This window comes from Erythranthe guttata, chromosome 3, assembly GCF_056151865.1.
Source record: "Erythranthe guttata isolate IM_541 chromosome 3, IM_541, whole genome shotgun sequence".
In the NCBI taxonomy this organism is placed as follows: Eukaryota; Viridiplantae; Streptophyta; class Magnoliopsida; order Lamiales; family Phrymaceae; genus Erythranthe; species Erythranthe guttata.
In genome coordinates this window covers 6,330,995-6,350,055 of record NC_142535.1, presented here as the reverse complement: position 1 = coordinate 6,350,055, position 19,061 = coordinate 6,330,995, and the positions used below count along the sequence as shown (strand labels likewise).

General features: G+C 32.5%; 2 protein-coding genes and 1 long non-coding RNA gene across 18 annotated transcripts; 2 read left to right on the top strand and 1 right to left on the bottom strand.

The window, feature by feature from the left end:
• Positions 1-203: 203 nt before the first annotated feature.
• Positions 204-3,348, bottom strand: TL29 (ascorbate peroxidase 4). The gene is made up of 11 exons (XM_088815462.1): positions 3,330-3,348; positions 3,198-3,298; positions 2,994-3,095; positions 2,272-2,356; positions 2,147-2,181; positions 1,994-2,059; positions 1,839-1,879; positions 1,611-1,741; positions 1,279-1,523; positions 621-755; positions 204-506 (listed from the first exon to the last, which is right to left on the bottom strand). Exons 2-11 carry the CDS (start codon positions 3,279-3,281, stop codon positions 396-398), a joined length of 1,035 nt encoding a protein of 344 aa, XP_088671588.1. The 5' UTR covers positions 3,282-3,298; positions 3,330-3,348; the 3' UTR covers positions 204-395.
• A 6,599-nt stretch (positions 3,349-9,947) lies between these two features.
• On the top strand, positions 9,948-13,803 carry LOC105966874 (putative NAD(P)H dehydrogenase (quinone) FQR1-like 2). 15 transcript variants are annotated; one of them, XM_088815456.1, is made up of 6 exons: positions 9,948-10,739; positions 12,029-12,139; positions 12,608-12,664; positions 12,895-13,029; positions 13,137-13,203; positions 13,503-13,803. In XM_088815456.1, exons 1-4 carry the CDS (start codon positions 10,506-10,508, stop codon positions 12,910-12,912), a joined length of 420 nt encoding a protein of 139 aa, XP_088671582.1. In that variant the 5' UTR covers positions 9,948-10,505; the 3' UTR covers positions 12,913-13,029; positions 13,137-13,203; positions 13,503-13,803. The 15 variants fall into 15 exon arrangements, 13 of the variants coding, with proteins under 13 accessions (XP_088671582.1, XP_088671579.1, XP_088671581.1 ...); XM_088815453.1 differs by having other exon boundaries at positions 13,316-13,803; XM_088815455.1 differs by having other exon boundaries at positions 13,284-13,803.
• A 1,800-nt stretch (positions 13,804-15,603) lies between these two features.
• On the top strand, positions 15,604-17,563 carry LOC148771642 (uncharacterized). 2 transcript variants are annotated; one of them, XR_016030495.1, is made up of 4 exons: positions 15,604-15,730; positions 15,864-16,165; positions 16,878-17,214; positions 17,312-17,563. It is a non-coding gene; the product is annotated as an uncharacterized LOC148771642 (long non-coding RNA). The 2 variants fall into 2 exon arrangements; XR_016030494.1 differs by lacking the exon at positions 15,604-15,730 and having other exon boundaries at positions 15,768-16,165; positions 17,312-17,557.
• Positions 17,564-19,061: the final 1,498 nt, after the last annotated feature.

Below are 19,061 nucleotides of genomic sequence, written 5' to 3'. Positions count from 1 at the left end.
GAGAGGTCGATTTGCCGCACGAAGGAAGTTCAATACAGCAAATTACGGTGGATTCAACACCTTCGCACACCGAGTCTTTAATATTTTCTCATATCGTACCAAGTATTGTGTGTACAGACTTTGTTAGTACCCGTAGAGTCGGTTGTACTCAATTGAATTAAGTAAAATCACATGTACACAATCGAATCACGTAAAAAATTACATTGTTACAAGCACAAATGATTTTATTATATAAGCTTATAGATCGACATTCCTTTTTTCTTGTAATCGTAAAAAACTTTAATCTAGTAACACGAAGTTTTCTTGTAGCCACACAACTATTCTGCCGTTTGAAATGTAACAAATTACGCACAAAAATTAAACAAGGAAGCAATATATAGTTTTTGCATGCATCTCTATAGTTTGAGTTTGCTAAAATCAACTCTTTTGACGGGATATGTATACGCCTCATAATTGATTTGCTGCCCCAACGAACTCAATTTTGTCAGCGTGGTGATCAGATCAACCTGGATTAATTAAACCAATCACTTTTAGAAAACAAACACGTAAAATAACGGGTTTTTCTTAAAAAGAAAAACAAAAAAATAGATATAAGTTATAGATTAGTAATTAATAGTGACCTCATAATCAGTTTGCGATACAGTTTCACGGCTACGTTGGTACTTCTGAACCCATGGCAACACTTCCGGATCGGAGGCAAGTAATGCCTCAGTTGCAGATTGATCCGGACCCAAGAATGCCGACATCACAGCTAGCTGCATAACATCAAAATTGGATTATGTATATATATATATATATATATATATATATATATATATATATATATATATATATATATATATATATACTTGGGCCTCGTTTGGTCGATAAAATTAGCCATGATTAATAATTAAATAATTGGAATTTATTGAATGTTTGGCGCCCGGGAGCGGAAAGAATGCTTCTACTAATCTTGGCTAATTGGGAGATTATTTATTGGACCTCCTATTGAACAACAATATACAGTAGAACATCGATAAATTAATAACCTAGCTTAAATAATATTTTTTTTCTGGTCCCGACTCGGTAAGAACGTGCTAACTTATTAACCTGTTAATTTAATATTTCGCTAAATTATCCCGACTGTATTAATTTATAGAGGTTTAAGTGTAATTGGGTTTTTGATATATGATTATTACGGATAATCTTAAATCAAGAACTAAACGGGATTTTTCTATAAGCTACCAAGTCGATAAAGATGGATGAAATTTTAATTTTTTTTTTCTTCTTCATTAATACCTGACGGGGGCCAAAGCCGAGAGCAGAAAATTTGTTCTTCATTTCAACGACAGTGGAATTATCCCATTGAGGGACCCTTCCCTCGGGATCGGGTTTTCCGGCATCCGACCTTCCAAACTGCCTATCAAAAAGTCCCCACTGCCCACTCGAACCATATGCAGTATACAGTATGGCCCCTTTTTGTTCATTCCCTCCACATTTACGAATGGCTGACGCTAGGAACGTAGATTTAACTGCACTTTGAGCTGCATTGATAAACGAATCATATATAATTTATTTTTTATTGCATCGATTTAAGGGTTTTATTCAAGCTTCCTCGGCATGCAATTAACCTGCAAAGTGGATGAGATCGGCATACGATATAGGTCCACCTTTGGAGTATGAATCTATTTCCTTCTTCGTTTCCTCCAACAGATTTAAAGCAGCCGCGAGATTCTTATTTTCTGGTCGGCTAATCTCTGAGCTTCACGAAACAAACGTAATACAAGACAAAAACACAAAATCAAATCAAAACCCAAAAATTCCACGGAATTCAAAACGCCAAATGTAATTCAAGTTACCTAAACCGTATCGATCCATTTGGGCCTCCAGATTTTGTTGCCTGCAAACTTAATTAGTAACTGCATAAGTTTCTTTCTTTCTTTTTTTTTTTTTTTTTGTTTTTTCGTTTCGAAATATATTTAACGATATATAAATATGCAATATCACATCTGACCTTATCATAAGTTACGGCATCATTGAGTGCCAAAGTTAATACAGACGGCACGAGATCTTGATTCCCCTGCATACAAATTATAACATTTAGTATGTATACTAAGAAAAATCGCAGACGTATATCAAATGAATTTCTTAGTTCTTGACACCAAACCTTCAGAACAGTAGCGAATGTCCCCTTCATTTGCGCTATTAAAAAAAAATAAAAAAATAAAAATAAACAAAAAGATGGATCAAAAATTTAGAAAGAAAAGAAATAAGGGTATTCGTAAAGCTTACACAGAAACTCCGAACGTTGCTTCCGTTCTATCAAATCAGCAGCATTAGCCACTTCAACGAATGAGGTGGACCTTGCTATCAAGTCCTGTGAACGGTCAACGGTCAACCGACAAACTCATCATCATATATCACTTGTATTTGTTCATCTCAATTCTCAATAAATATTCAACTATATACTTCTGAATTCCATTTCGTTTTATGTATGTGAGCTAATGATATTCTGAAAGAAATGAGATAGCAAATGCTGCGACCTTTTTCGAGTCTGCATAGCAGGAATATAACGAACACCGGCAGAGGTGTACCAAAACACCTATTTATTTTAGCATTTTAACAAAAGTTGTTTCGTTCCGGCCGAAAAATTAAATTAAACCCACAAAACGACTGATCTTTTTGCTTGGTTGAATTAAACCCCTAAAATGGATTTTATGAGCACATACTAAGAGGCCTTGCTTGGCTGGAGAGATTAGCCATGATTAACTAAATAATTAGACTTTGTTTGATATTTGGTATCCCTAATAAATTGTCGGGTCGACCCACCAAAATTATATTATTATGGATTATCTTGCCTTCTAGGGAGCCTTTGTTGTTGGACATCGCGGAAGTCCCATAAAATAATTGGTTTCATTAGATTATTTAATTTTATCATGTCTAATCTTATATTGGCAACCAAACGAGGTCTAAGTAAAAAAATTAGAAATAAAAAATGAAAGCAAAAGACTGACAATGCCGATGGTGGCTCCAATTCCGAATGATTGAAGAATGTGGCGCCGTGAGAAGCCATTCTCATGATCAGAATCAGCTCCGATTTTGCAATTTACTGTGCTCTGTTATTAATTACCATAAATAAATAAACAATGAAGTCAATAACAACAAAGTGCACCAAACCATTTAAAAGAGAAATGAAGAGGGAAGAGAGATTGACTCACAGAATTATGTCTAGGAAAATGTTTAGGGGCTGAGGTAGGTTGAACCAACGAAGGCACAGTTGACATGAATGAGACCGTTGCCATCTCTTTCTCTCTCCTCCTTTCTCTCTCTCTCTCTCTCTCTCTCTCTCCGACTGACTGTGTGTGAGAGGAATAGGGGAAAAAAGAAAAGGAGGGAGAGGATATGTTGAGGAATGAGGAGAAAAGGTTGTCTGTGATTTTTGCGTTATCTTCCTATCCTACGTGGGGCTACACATCACATTCTATTACTACTTCTACTAAAATTGGATATTTTTAATTATTGGGTAACCATCCATGAAGTATGGTCAAATTACGAAACACCCCTCCTATTTGGGTAACTACAACCACCTCCCTCAAATATAAATCTTCTTACATATCCACCTTTGCGGTTTCAAATTTAGTGCAATCTTCTAGATTATATGTAATATTCAAAATTCTAGACCCGTTTTATCCTATTCGAGCTCCATATTTTGAAGCTAGATGATCAGAAGATGTATTTTTTGGCTTGTATATATCAGATTGTGGTGCATCAGAACTGCATTTTTTGCACAAAACGAGCACAAACTAGAGAGCATTCCACCGAATCTAGATGATTATGTTGAATTTGACACCATAAGGGTGGAGGTGTAAGAAGATTCATAGTTGAGGGTAGATGTAATTATCCAAACAAATAGGGTTTTTTCATAATTTAACCATACCTTAGGAGTGGCAGTAATATACCCTTAATTATTTTGTTTTTAATAAATGGGAAAGTAGAGCAATCTTTTACAATGGTACTTTTTGGAGGTTGTGTTCGGTGGTAATGGTACATTCCAATAGTGAACAACCCTCTTTTTTTTTTTTTTTTGAGGAATAACTGAAAATTTATTAGGCAATATGAGCCAAGTTCAAAGGCAGAACATTACCGCCAATACAACTAAGATCAGAAGTGGTAGCAATAGCGTGGGCAAGAAGATTTCCCGAACGCTTGACAAAAGAAAAATTGCATGAATTAAAAAAACTAGAAATACGTAAACATTCCTCAATGAGGGCTCCAAACGATGCTTCGGAGGCATTACGTTCCCGTAGTGCCGTCATAATTTGAAGGTTATCTCCTTCTAGAGTCACAGCCGATGAGCCAAGTTCATGCGCCTTTGAAATTGCATTAAGTGCCGCATGGGCTTCTCCTTCGACAACCTTGGGTCGTCCTTGAATTATTTTGGCATGCCACCAAAGGCATTTTCCTTGCCAATCACGAGCGACATTTGCCAGAACATAGTAATCTTTCTCCTTGGGAAATGCGACATCAAAGTTGATTTTAATCTCTCCGTGCTCCGGTGGTTTCCAGACGGCTGGGTGCATCTTCTCCTTGCTGTGAGTGACTCGGATTTGGGCTGCCTTATAAGTGTTCAGGTAATTAAACACCAGCTTATTACTTCCGACGTTGGGCTCCCCTCCTCGTCATGTAACACTTTGTTCCAATTATCCCACAACTTCCACATGATAACAATTGCTAGGTGAAAAGTATTGGGATCTAAGCTTTGTTGCAGCTGCGTCATCCAAACCCAGGTGGACAGAGGTGGGTTACAAGCAACCCTACAAAACACAGATGAACGCCATATCTCTTGCGATTCGTGGCAGCATTTAATAATATGGAGAAAAGTCTCGGGCACATAACCGCATCGTCGACATAAAGGGTCTCCCACTATTTTCCTTCGATATAACTCCGCTCTCGTTGGTAAAATATTAGAGCAAGCTCTCTAAATAAAGATGCGAATCTTAGGAGGGATAGGAAGATTCCACACAAGTTTCCAATTAATCGTAGTTACGCCGCTAGTCGATTCCCCAGTGGGGGGTCGCCCGCTAGTAATTGTTTGACATCTAGAGAGCAAAGTGTGATAGCATGAACGAACGGTAAACCTGCCATGGGTAGTATAATGCCATATCCATCTATCCTCAGTCGTCGAACCTCCGATCGGAACCGCTAATATTCTGTCTTTGTCGATTGGCCATAACCATTCTTCTAAAGCCGCAATATTCCATGAACCTGTATTGGCATCTATCATGTCTGAAACTGTGTCCGGAAAGGAGGAATAAATCGGCCTTTTTGTAAAAACTTGAAAAGCGCCATCATCGGAGAGCCATGGATCCGCCCAAATAGAAGTAGATTGCCCATTACCAATCCTCCTTCTAATTCCCAGCCGTAAATAATCTCGAGCCATCCATATGCTCCGCCAAGTCGCCGATGGGCGCCTCCCAATATCAGCCGTAAGCACATCGCAACGGGGAAAATAGCGAGCTTTCAAAATCTTAGAGAGCAGAAGATGGGGTTGAGTCAAGATCCTCCAGACTTGCTTGGCCAGCAATGCAATATTGAACCATTTCATGTCCCGAAAACCTAATCCTCCGTCGGCCTTTGATTTGCATAGTTGGTTCCACGCCAACCAGTGAATTTTACGGTTCTCACCATCACCCCACCAGTACCTTCTGATAGCTGTTTCCATTTCCTTGAGGATACTATCCGGAAGCAAGAAACAACTCATAATATATGATGGGATCGCTTGCAAGACTGCCTTGATTAAAACCTCTTTCCCGGCTTGTGAAAGTTGCTTCTCGCCCCATCCTTTGATTTTGGACCAGATCCTATCCCGGAGAAAAGCAAAAATATCTTTCCTCGATCGGCCCATGTTAGCGGGCATGCCCAAATACTTTTCGTGTCGGTCAACAATTTGAAACCCCAAGATTTGCTGAATTGCGTCTCGTCTTTCCTGTGTAGTTGTTGGGCAGAACGTCATCGTTGATTTTTCAAAATTGATCACTTGCCCAGAAGTTCTTGCGTATTTATTCAAAATGGTTTGAAGAGTTGTAGCATTCGCCTCCGTTGCTTGGCATAAAATAAGTGTATCATCGGCAAAACAGAGATTTGAAATAACCGGGGCTGATGGCGCAACCTGTACACCTTTTAATTCGCCGTGCTCAGTTGCTTTTTGAATCATTGCAATAAATGCTTCTGCACAGCAAATGAATAGATATGGGGAAGGGGATCGCCTTGGCGAAGCCCTCTCGATGGGCACAAGGAACCAAACTGTGAGCCATTGAACAGAAAAGAGTAAGAGACAGTCGAAACACACATCATAACGAGATCAATAAAAGAAGAAGGAATGCCAAAACGATAAAGAACTTTTTGAAGAAAAATCCACTCAATAAGAAATTACTATGTAAGTTAAATACGTAACTTATTGATTGAATAGATTATATTCGAGTGTTGCTATTTTTACCTCCAAATTATCTCAATTTACCATCAAATTTATATAAAATACATAAATACCCTTTAAATTTGTAATCCACCACTTTCCCTTATACCCGCTTAATCCTCATATGTTCTAATGTTTATTTATTTATTTATTATTTTTTTTTCTGTAATAAATTCTAAAAGGGTAAAACAAGATTCTAAGCTTCCTTCAATTTGAACCAGTTTCTGACGGATTGTGCAGAATAAAACATATACCATTTTTTAAATTTATTTCACCGAAAACAACAATATCAAAAACTTCTGATTTGTTTTTTTTTTTTTTAATTTATTTTTACATAAGCGCTCTTAATTTATTTCTCCAAGAACGTGAATTTCATGCTTCTTTTAACATTCGGGTGTTTTACTCGGACGAAGGTATCGTTCACTTAAAGTGGAGATAATGGGATTTTGTGGTAAATATTCTAGTGGAAAATGGTGGAGTGTTTTTTTTAATATTCTAATTAGGTGAAAGAGGAAATAAGGGTAAAATAGGAAATATATATATATATATATATATATATATATATATATATATATATAATGACAATAGTAATAATAGTAATAATAATGCTAATGTTTGTCCTAATACTAATGACAATAGTAATTAATCCTAATACTAATACTAATAGGGTAAATGGCAAATAGGCCCATGACAAGGGCACTTAATTAAAAGAGGGACATCCAACTTTTTTGTTTTTCAAATAAATCCAGCTCATTCAAATTTATTTGCAAATAAGGAAAATTCTTTTATATATACCAAAATTACCCTAATTCATTGAATCCAATTCAACTTCAATTTCATGATTTACTCCCCAATTTCATCGATTAACCAATTTTAATCATAATTTCAATTTTGACCCCAATTTTGACCCACCACCACTCCGCCGGTCCCCGGCGTTGACTTTTTTTTTTTTTTTTTCCTTAAATTTTTTTTAATTAATATTACTGTCGTGGCTACTAAATTACTGTCTCCAACAGTTATTTAACTGTCGGAGACAGTAATTCAACTGTTAATTGACTTTTTTTTTCTTCAAAACTATTTTTAATTAATATTACTGTCCCGGCTGCTAAATTACTGTCTCCAGTAGTTATTTAACTGTCGGATACAGTAATTTAACTGTTAATTGACTTTTTTTTTATTATTTTTTTATTTTTTTAATTAATATTACTGTATTCGTTGCTAAATTACTGTCTCCAGCAGTTATTTAACTGTCGGAGACAATAATTTAACTGTTAATTGACTTTTTTATTCTTAAAACAAATATTTTTAATTAATATTAATGTTTTGGCTGCTAAATTACTATCTACAACAGTTATTTAACTGTCGGAGACAGTAATTTAACTATTAATTGGCTTTTTTTTTTGAATTTTTTTTCTTAAAAAGAATTATTTTAATTAATATTACTGTCTTGGCTGCTAAATTACTGTCTCCAAGTAATTTAACTGGCTTAGACAGAAATATTAATAATATTACTGTTCGGGAAAATAATATTCATAATATTACTGTCCCAAACAGTAATATTATTGTCTGAGACAGTAATTTATTAGCCTAGACAGTAATATTAATTAAAATATTTTTTTCAAAGAAAAAAAAAAGTCAACGGCGGACCGGCGTTGACCGGCGGTCTCCGGCGTTCAATAAGGAGATTTGGTTAATGTAACATTCCTTCATAACTTATTTGGATTTTTAAATCATATTCAATAAGGAGATTTGGTTAACAAATATTTATCTTAAGATATAATAATAGATATCAATCAATATTTTTAAAGTGTTATTAATTAGTATGTCAAATAATATATTGTGCAATATGATCTTTTTAATCGGGTGAAAATGCCCTGAGGAGTGAGGACTACACCAAACAAACTTTATTTTCTATATCAAAAATAAAAAATATTAAGAAAATGACTAGCCACGATTTCATACATTTGAGCACTTATGAAACTAATGTTAATAGATTACACACAACAACATTTGTGGATTACCTCTTATTGTTAATTATATTTTTTTTCTCTTAGCTATAGCAAATTTTTATCATGTGATTCTAATGAGGAAACTGAGCATAAAATAAAATATACAAAAACAATGAAAATGGATATTTCATTGTCCAAAATATAAAACTAATAGAAAACCTGGTGAAATAAATAAATATTTTAGAACACCTCACCATTTGATATATATACCATAGAATATAGAATTGTTTAATGACTAAAATTTATTAATTAGAATTTAGAAGATCAAACATACAAAATAATTTAACAACTTGAGTTCATTTGAGTTAGTAGCTGCAAATTGGCAACAGAGAAGTACACTTTAATTTCATTTTTTTAGTTCTAATTTGTATCGTACTATATATGCCTATAAAAATTCAAAAAAAATACATTATTTGATTAATTTTAAGGGAAGTGATTGTTGCAATGTACACATAATGTGGATTGAACACCTATTTTTATCTTTGAACGAATTTGGATTCATGGGCTAATCTACATACGTAAAAGTAAAATGGCAAGTATTAAAATATATAAAGGTCCAATTGATATACACCCCTTATATGGAAAATAACCCTAAAATTTTTTCTTTGAGATACACCCCTGGAGAGGCAAAAGTACTATTGTGCCCTTTTAATGCAATTTTCGCCCAACTGCATTCAGCATTTCCACCAACTGCATTCGACATTTCCACCAACTGCATTCAGCATTTTGGGTCTGCATTTATAATTTTTTTGATTTTTTATTTTAATAAAATTCTTTTTGTTTGTTTTTTTATTCTATATATTATTTTACTGTTTTTATTATTATTATTATTTTTATTATTATTATTATTATTATTATTATTATTATTATTATTATTATTATTATTATTATTATTATTATTATTATTATTATTATTATTATTATTATTATTATTATTATTATTATTATTATTATTATTATTATTATTATTATTATTATTATTATTATTATTATTATTATTATTATTATTATTATTATTATTATTATTATTATTATTATTATTATTATTATTATTATTATTATTATTATTATTATTGTTATTGTTATTATTATTATTATTATTATTATTATTATTATTATTATTATTATTATTATTATTATTATTATAATAATAATTATTATTATTATTATTATTATTATTATTATTATTATTATTATTATTATTATTATTATTATTGTATTGTTTAATAAATTATTTCTTTTAATCTTTCGATTTTTTTTTATTTTTTTGTATTTTTTAATTTTTTAATTTTTTAAATTTTTAATTTTTTAATATTTTTTTAATTTTTAATTTTTTTTTTGTTTTTTCAAATTTGAAAATTTTCACTATACTGAAAGCTAGACATGACTATAGAGTACTACAGGTTCTATAGTTGTGCTCATATACTATCTTTTTACCCCAAAGTTGTAGTCGACTCATTACATAGACGGCTGAATATATATAAGTACATATATATGTCGATCGCCCCTAAAATCCCGCCCCCATTTCTTTTTGCTTTTCTTTTTGCACTTTTATTTGTGAAACGACGCCGTTTCTCCCTCACCTTCCAATCACCATCGCCTGTTCATTTTCCTTTCCATATATGTTTTCAACTTTAAATCTTCCTGCTTAACCTGCTTCGTTTTTATTTTATTTTCCATTTTCTTTTGTTCTTCTCTTTTTTTTTTCCCACAATTGTTGACTGCTGGCCGCCAGTTCCTCCGACGACTCCGCAGCCCTCTCTCTCAAAAGCTCATGTGCAGCCGCCGACAGCGCGAGGCAATCGATGGATGCTCTCCAGTATTATCCCAGACACGAGCAACAGTAGTAAATCAATGGCTCCTCACTCTCCAACGAAATTCTCCCTCTCAATTCGAGACCGTCGCCCCTTTACAGGGTGATTCGCTCCTTCCGAACCCAATCGGAATCTCAAACTCTGGCCTCGCCCGCCAGATGAAGCGTCTGCGGCATCGACGCCGTGCTCTACCGGGTGCCCCAAACCCTTCCCGATGAAGTCCTCGCCAAAATGCTGGCCCCACAGAAGGACGATTCGATTCCCGTAATCGGTTCTCCGGAGGATTTGACCGGCGCCGATGGGTTTCTCTTCGGGTTTCTGACGAGGTACGGGTCCATGGCTGCGCAAATGAAGTCTTTCTTTGATTCGTCTGTGCAGCTATGGAGGGAGCAAAAACTCGCCCAGAAAACAAGTCGGATTTTTCGTCAGCACCGGCACTCAAGGCGGCGACCAATAGACCACTGCGTAAGGCCCCCTTACTGTTGTTGCTCTTATTATTTTCTTTGTTTTGATACTCGATATATGTTCGGTTTTAATATTAACGTTTGCAGTAAGAATTAGCCGTTGATTGATTGAGTTTCCATCGATACAAATGCAAGAAATGCGTATATTGAGTTTCTTTAAAATATTTGCAAATTAGTAATGTGAATTCTAAATAAGATGCACGATTGATGACGGTGGGTTTTTTATTGGTCAACTTTTCTGAGTTTTCTGCTAAACTGATTTCCGTAATTCCTAGAGTAAATTTCTTTCGGGGACTTATTTACCAAATACGGGGATAGCGTTTGAACGAAACAAGTAGGAATCTTCGTTCGGTGACTACGGTCTATCATGGAAAAGCAATCAATCTATATGTTATTATGCAGCTTATGTTGGCAAGAAATTATGAATTTTAACGTAAAGATCGATGACTTTTAGTGTGAACAACGTGTTCGACTCGTATGTTATATCTCGTTTTGAAACCAGTTAGTAATAAATAATAATAGTGGAGGTATAAGAATCTAAAACGGTTGTTATGTTTTTACCTCTTATCTGCTGCATCTTCTTAATTTTAGCTTCATCGACCCTAATTAGTAGTAGAATCACAATTACGAACATGTCAAAGTGCATTAGAACTTGTGTTTTTTCATCATCCATTCTTCTCTTCACTATTGGTGTTAGTTTGATGGGAGTCATGAATGATGAGATCGAGTAACGTGTTTATGGAAGCATATTTCTTTGACCACCGGAGCATAATGTACAATCACAAGAAATATACACGAACCCTACATTGTTTTTAAAGGCATTTTCGTGCCGTTGTTTTATATATTATTTGGCCTCGTTTGGTTGGTATAGTCACGGTTAATCAAATAATTGGACCGTATTGGATGTATGCTTAGTCCATCAACTTTTCAAGCCAACCCACAATTGTGATTAACCAAACGAGGCCTTTTCACTTTCGGTTTACAATTCAATGATTGGCTGAACTTCTTAGTTAACGGTAGATCACTCTTTTAGTTTTGTTGTTTGCTGTACATCTTTGTTGTCTCTTTGATGAAACAGGGTCCTCGTATGTAATCGTAAGATGATAAGAACGAACATGTGTTTTGTCATATGATAAAATTTGATTCAATTCTCACGTTAACCGATTTAGGTGAACTGCAATTACTCAACTAGCAGATACAAAATGCTTTTTGTTCTGATTTGATATACATTTGGAGCATGTATGTTTAAAATGGATTCGATAAGAGGTGGCTCTCCGTACGGTGCTGAAGTTTATGCAGGTGAGGGAACAAGGGAACGGTAATAAGAGGAAAAGGAAGGTGTTGGATAATGATAGCCAGTCTCTCTGCAGCTTGCTTTTGATGTTGTCAAGGATATTACCGGTATTGAACATCTCTCATTATCCATTATCAAGAATTACTATTACGTGTAATAATTCTCGATTGTTTTAATCTGTGGAGCCGTTTTTGACGGAATTGTTATAGCTGATGTTCCTTTTAGGAGGGCAGAATCGAAGTATAGTGTTAAACAAGTAGGTGTAACCGTTGAGTTTTATGGCGGCGAACTCAATGTAGGCAGTTAGGGGAAATCGAAATAAAAAATGTGACAATGTGGATTCTGCTAAAAAGGTTTTATTACCGAATAGTGGGAAAAAATCTCAAAATGCATAAACAAATGGAACTCCGAGTGGATGTCCAAAGATTTCACCGATTATTAGTGAGGATAGTAATGCAAGAAAGGAATATGATGACGTGGAAATCTTGTCCGATAATCAAACTGGGATTGCTGTAAAAGAGAATTGACTTGTTCAATTTGAGGCGACGAATAATACGGAAGTGAAAAACGTGCAGAATTCGGAGGATTTGCAGAATGGCTTGGCAATTCTTTATCGGAAAAGGCAACAACTGGTAATGTTTATAATGTAATAAGTATCGTGTCGTAATTTATATTTGTCGCGGCAGTGTTCTCAAATCTGCACTATGGAAGATGAGTATGCGTTATATTAAGATCACATTAAACGAATAAGGGACCATACGCCATTTTTTCGCAGTCTTTTTTATCTTTTGTCGATTTTGCTTTTTTTTTTTTTTTTTTTTTTTAATAAAATAAATAAATTGAAATTTGTATATTTCGATAGGTGGTGAAGTTGGTTTAGCTCGTAAATGTATTGAATCAATCCTAACTGTGAAGAGTCATTTGCTGCTCAAGAATGAAAATCACGACAACCGTAAATCCACAAAGCAAACAAAATCACCTGACATTTTTCTCCCGGGTAGATCTTCATGTCAAGTTATTATGTTCCTATACAAATTTGTTTCTTTTTTATTTTTTTTTAAATAAATAAATAATTAAATTAAAAAATGTGTATTATATTCTCAGGACTTGGAGTATATGTGTGTGAAGAATAATTGGAGGCTGCCGAAATATTCTGTCGCGCCATCAAATGGTAACACGATAAATTTCTTTCCTTTTTCTCAAAAAAATAAGCTGATGAATTAGTGTGATATATATTATATTTATTTTTAGGCTGCATTTTTTTATTTTTTTTTTACGATTAGATAAATTTGTGTCGAGTGTGGCGATGGAAAGTGATGATTTGAAGTTGTCTACGGAGGGTGGTGTGGGGTCCACTCCCTCAGAAACAAGGGAATTTGTTGTTGCACAAATAATTGTCAAAATACAAACTCATTTATGTGTTAACGAAAACTGATTAATCAGGAGTTAATTTTCTGCCTTCCGTTAAAGGCTACCTGAATGACGGAGCTGCGATGCGAAACAGGCAATGGCGGAAATGCGTGGCCTCCAAACTGACAGGGTGAAAGGAAAGGCGCCCGAGAGCTGATTAAAGGGTTTTTTTTTTTTTTTTTTTTTTTTTTTTTTTTAAATTCGCGTTTTTTGTTGAGTTTTAAGCACATTAACTAAAAATTTATAGCCTTTTGGGGATTACACAGTATAACATTGTGCATTCGCATCATCAACCCCGTTGTAATAACCGATCAATGCGTGCAAATATGACGACAGGGCGCGCCTTGCGCGGTGTTCCGTACCTAGTATATATATATATATATATATATATATATATATATATATATATATATAATTATATATATATATATTGCATGTTCATATATTTAAAATTTTATTTATCATAATTATCTCAAAAGCAAAATTACAAAACAAAAAGATGATCATGGTGTCTGAATTAAGCAACAAAGCTGGCCCGGTTTCATCAGTCAATAAACTTGTTTTGACAGGCGGCATGTATTGTCATGCCATGTCATGTCCCATCATAATATAATATTATATTATATTATATTTTATTTAATTAAATTAAAACAATACAAATTGCAGGGATCAAGAACAGATGAGACCAAATCCCACGGGATGCAAATGTAATAAATATTAGATCATGATTATCATTTATCAGGCGAGCTGCTGTTTCGCACCGCGCTGTGCACGAGAGAGAGAGAAAGAGAGAGAGAGAGAGAGAGAAATGCATGTATGGACATTTCGCAGCGGTGTGCTTTAATTTGAGGATTCTTTTTAAGTTTTGAGCTTTAATATATGTGAAACAATATAAATATAAATTTTATTTAACTCATCCCTCTCATTATAACTTCGGATTCAATTAACAATATAACAACACCGTAGTGTACTTCGCTTCTTTGAAATTTTATATTCATCTCGGGGAGCAAAGAACGAAAAAGAAAACGTAATATATACACACACACACACACACACACACACACACACACACACACACACACACAAGTGGACTCCACTTTAACGAAAATGACTTTACAAAAGCTAAAATAATACAAGTATCAATGGAAAGAAGAATCTCAACAAGTGGGTATATAAATATAATATATATTATATCTTACAAATGTGTAGGAAAATTTCTACAATGCTTCCTAATATATTTTCCACTTTTTTTAATTCAATTTGACCCTTAAACGACAACGTATTGTGTTTTGTTTTCCATTTTCACATGCAAATTCAGTTTCATTTAGACTTTTATTTAATACGTTATTTTTGGTCCGATCGAAAAGCGTGGGCCCGTATTCACTATTCCTTTTTTTCTTCCCTGTATTTATTTTGTCCAACAAAACCATGGGCCCACAACACTAATTTGCTTTTCTTTTCATTTTGCTGAGGACTAATTATTTCCTACCATAAATCGGGGGCCCACATGCATGTATGCTCTGCGCAATTTGCATGATTCTCTGCCTTAATTTTTAGTTTTCTATTTTTATTTGGTAAGTATTAATTTATATGCTTTTACTTCAATTATAAAATTTGTTATATTTATTGAAAATAAAGCTTATAAGAATTAGTTTGAAGAATTAATATCTTCATTTTATGTTTTTAATATATTATTATGTTTTAGTATATTATCCAAAAAAGTTTTAAGAATTTATATCTTCATTTTTGTATATTACAAAATTCCTTTTCAATTAACTCAAAATTATTAAGTTTGAAGTAATATCTAAAAGTTAGTATCTTCACTTTAATTCATGAAATAACTATTTCAAATGATTAATTCATGACCTTAATTTAATTTCATCTTTAGTAAATTTAATGTTTATGTTTTAATAAAAAAAAACATGGTCTAACGTAGTTATTTTTCCTGTAAAACAATAAAATAATTAATTTATTTTACATTTTAAATTAACTTTATGATTTTAATATTTATTTTTTACATATATTTTTAAAATTTTATAAATAGCAACAATAAAAAATTTAATGCAACGTTTTAAAAAAAATCCTCACTTATCAAAATAATTATATAATATACTATTTCTTATATTTAATATATTTATGTTGAAGCTCAAATGTGAATTTATATTGCTTTCATAAAAATATCATTTCTTCTTTTCCACTTTTATTATGATGGTAAACGTGTTATGTGCTTCTGCACAACTCAATCAATCATAAAGTTAGACAGATGCAGTCTTCCATTGAATCAGTAGGTACTTGGTATAGCTAGGTTCAACATTATCCCATCCACTTGACTTTTGAGTCTTGATAACTCCAATATCCCCTTCACTTTTTCTTCATTCTCTGCGTTTATTTCTCTAAACTTCTTCTTCATTGTTGTTGCAGGTATCTTCCAAATATTTTTCGCCGAGGTTTGTTTCGTCTCCGAAAATGGGGTTTGTCATTTATTTTTGGATTTTTTATTTTTTTTTTTACTTTTATGATAGTTTGGTATTATGTCTAATTTTTGTATTTTGTTTATTTAGGTTTTATGTATGTGAACTTTACTTTCATTTTTTTGAACTGCGATTATCACTTTGGGGTTCCAAGTTTCATGATTATCCGTCTACATTTCCTGTGTTTTTTTATGGGATTTCAGAAGTATATCTCCAAAGTTTTTGGTTCATAAGGCTTGCAAAGGATAAGAGGTAACATTATTTCATAAAATATATTTTTTTGCATACCGTATGCTTAAATCTGATTCACGTTTATATTTGCTTTTGAGTTTCTCTAAACATCGATTTTCATCTTTTTATTTTGTGTTATTAGTAAAATGTCATTGACCTCTTTGGTTTACTATGTCTCTCTATTACTTATCGTCTTCGGCTTGTGCCAAGAATAAACTGAATTATTTTTTTGATACATACATTATATATGGCTTTAAACAAAACTTTTAAACAAATTAATCATTTATGTTTTTTTTGCACTTTAGAAAATTTTATTGCAGCTATTTATGTAAACAAATATTTGGGTGTTTATTTCAGTTTTATGTTGAACATTTGCATATTTTTGATACACCTCCGACATCCAATTGTATTGATCACGGACATTTAACTTAAGTGAGTGTATTATCATTTAAAGTAAAATCATGTGTTGATTTCTCAATCATTTTCTTGTGAGATATTTTCTCACGATATTTTAGTTTCATATTCATGAAAATGTAAGGTTGGTGGACGTTGCATCTGAGATTTTGTGCGATAAAGTTATCCTCACTATTATTTGCTGGCTTACATAAGCTTAAGATTAAATTTGCGACATATTATTGCTTTGTGTCTGAATAACTAGCTATAGAACCACAATAACTTAAAATAATTTGGTTTGCATTTTCTGCAAATAATTAATTCTTTTTGATATGTATAGTTATGACTTCTTCAAAACAACGAGAACTCAACAGTGCAATTGAGTCATATGTTATGTTGGAGGAATCTCGTTTGGATTGTGGACAACTTTAGGAAGAACTTCGAACTAAACCGTTTCAAGGAATACTTCATTCATTGGGTATATATGGAGAAAATGACTTCGCAAACGTTGGAAAATTATTTTTGCTGCCTTCCTCGTTTACAGGTGGACCAAGAGAAATGAAAAAAACGATTGAACAAACAACCTCGTCATATAGATTCTTTTGCAATCAAGGATTTCCGTAATGATTATGGGACTCCCGAGATAACCATTGGTGCTAGGAAGCTTTTTGGTGAAGGTAAACTAATAGTCGTACAATGCAATTATGTTTTTGTTCTCAATTTCGATTAAACTATTTTGGCTAAATTTTGTTACATTTTTTTTCATTGATAAAGCTCATGAGCCCATACGAGTTGAAGATGAATATTGTGGTACATCTGTCAACCAAGTCCTATAACCGAGGATTGCTATTTTCAACTGTTGAAGAAGCCAATACGAGCTAGGCATGCATTTTTTCCGCATTTTCATACAATTTGAATCTAACATTCCGAACAATTTAGAATTATATATATTTGTATGAAACATAACTCCAACTTTTGCGCATGCTTAAAATATATGACAATGTCTTCTTGTAATATGCAATGTCTATTGTAATTTTGTTATCTGTCTACGGGGCATTTCATACCGCGCATAGCGCGGTGCGGCTCCCCTTGTATCTATATATAGAGAGTACATTTCCGTTTATAACTCATCGTCTTTGAGTCCTAGGTTTTTCGTCATCCAAAACAAAATTTTATAACTTCGGATTCAATTAACAATAACAACACTGTAGTCTGTACTTCGCTTCTTTAAAATTTTATATTCATGTCGGGGAGGAAAGAACGAAAAAGAAAATGTAACATATATATATATATATATATATATATATATATATATATATATATATATATATATATATATATATATATATATATATATATATATATATATATATATACACACACGTGGACTCCACTTTATCGAAAATGACTTTACAAAAGCTAAAATAATACAAGTACCAATGGAAAGAAGAATCTCAACAAGTGGGTATATAAATATAATATAAATATAATATATATATTATATCTTATAAATGTGTAGGAAAATTTCTACAGTGCTTCCTAATATATTTTCCACTTTTTTTTAATTCAGTTTGACCCTTAAACGACACCGTATTGTGTTTTGTTTTCCATTTTCACGTGCAAATTCAATTTCATTTAGACTTTTATTTAATACCTTATTTTTTGTCCGACCGAAAAGCGTGGGCCCGTATTCACTATTCCTTTTTTTTCTTTTCTCTAATTTTTGTCCAACAAAACCATGGGCCCAGAACACTAATTTGATTTTCTTCTCATTTTGCTGAGAACTAATTATTTCCTACCATAAATCGGGGGCCCACATGCATGTATGCTCTGCGCAATTTGCAGGATTCTCTGCCTTAATTTTTACTTTTCTATTTTTCATTGGTAAGTATTAGTTTATATGCTTTTACTTCAATTATAAAATTTGTTATATTCATTGAAAATAAAGCTTATAAGAATTAGTTTGAAGAATTAATATCTTCATTTTATGTTTTTAATATATTATTATGTTTTAGTATATTATCTAAAAGTTTTAAGAATTAATATCTTCACTTTTGTATATTACTAAATTCTTTTTCAATTAACTCAAAATTATTATGTTTGAAGTAATATCTAAAAGTTAGTATCTTCACTTTAATTCATGAAATAACTATTTCAAATGATTAATTCATGACCTTAATTTAATTTCATGTTTAGTAAGTTTAATGTTTACGTTTTAATAAAAAAAAAAAACATGGTCTAACGTAGTTATTTTTCCTGTAAAACAATAAAATAATTAATTTATTTTAAATTTTAAATTAACTTTATGATTTTAAAATTTATTTTTTACATATATTTTTAAAATTTTATAAATAGCAACAATAAAAAATTTAATGCAACATTTTAAAAAAATAATCCTCACTTATCAAAATAATTATATAATATACTATTTCTTATATTTAATATATTTATGTTGAAGCTCAAATGTGAATTTATATTGTTTTCGTAAAAATATCATTTCTTCTTTTCCACTTTTATTATGATG

What these genes read in the sequence shown, in the direction of transcription:
- TL29 (XM_088815462.1), bottom strand. Translation starts at nt 3,281, where the DNA reads ATGGCAACGGTCTCATTCATGTCAACTGTGCCTTCGTTGGTTCAACCT. An exon ending in CGATCTCATCCACTTTGCAG is followed by an intron (nt 1,524 to 1,610) that starts GTTAATTGCATG and finishes TTATCAATGCAG; the next exon opens with CTCAAAGTGCAGTTAAATCT. An exon ending in TCGGCTTTGGCCCCCGTCAG is followed by an intron (nt 756 to 1,278) that starts GTATTAATGAAG and finishes GATGTTATGCAG; the next exon opens with CTAGCTGTGATGTCGGCATT.
- LOC105966874 (XM_088815449.1), top strand. Translation starts at nt 10,655, where the DNA reads ATGGAGGGAGCAAAAACTCGCCCAGAAAACAAGTCGGATTTTTCGTCA. An exon ending in GGCGACCAATAGACCACTGC is followed by an intron (nt 10,740 to 12,894) that starts GTAAGGCCCCCT and finishes ATATTTCGATAG; the next exon opens with GTGGTGAAGTTGGTTTAGCT. An exon ending in TTCTGTCGCGCCATCAAATG is followed by an intron (nt 13,204 to 13,315) that starts GTAACACGATAA and finishes TTTTACGATTAG; the next exon opens with ATAAATTTGTGTCGAGTGTG.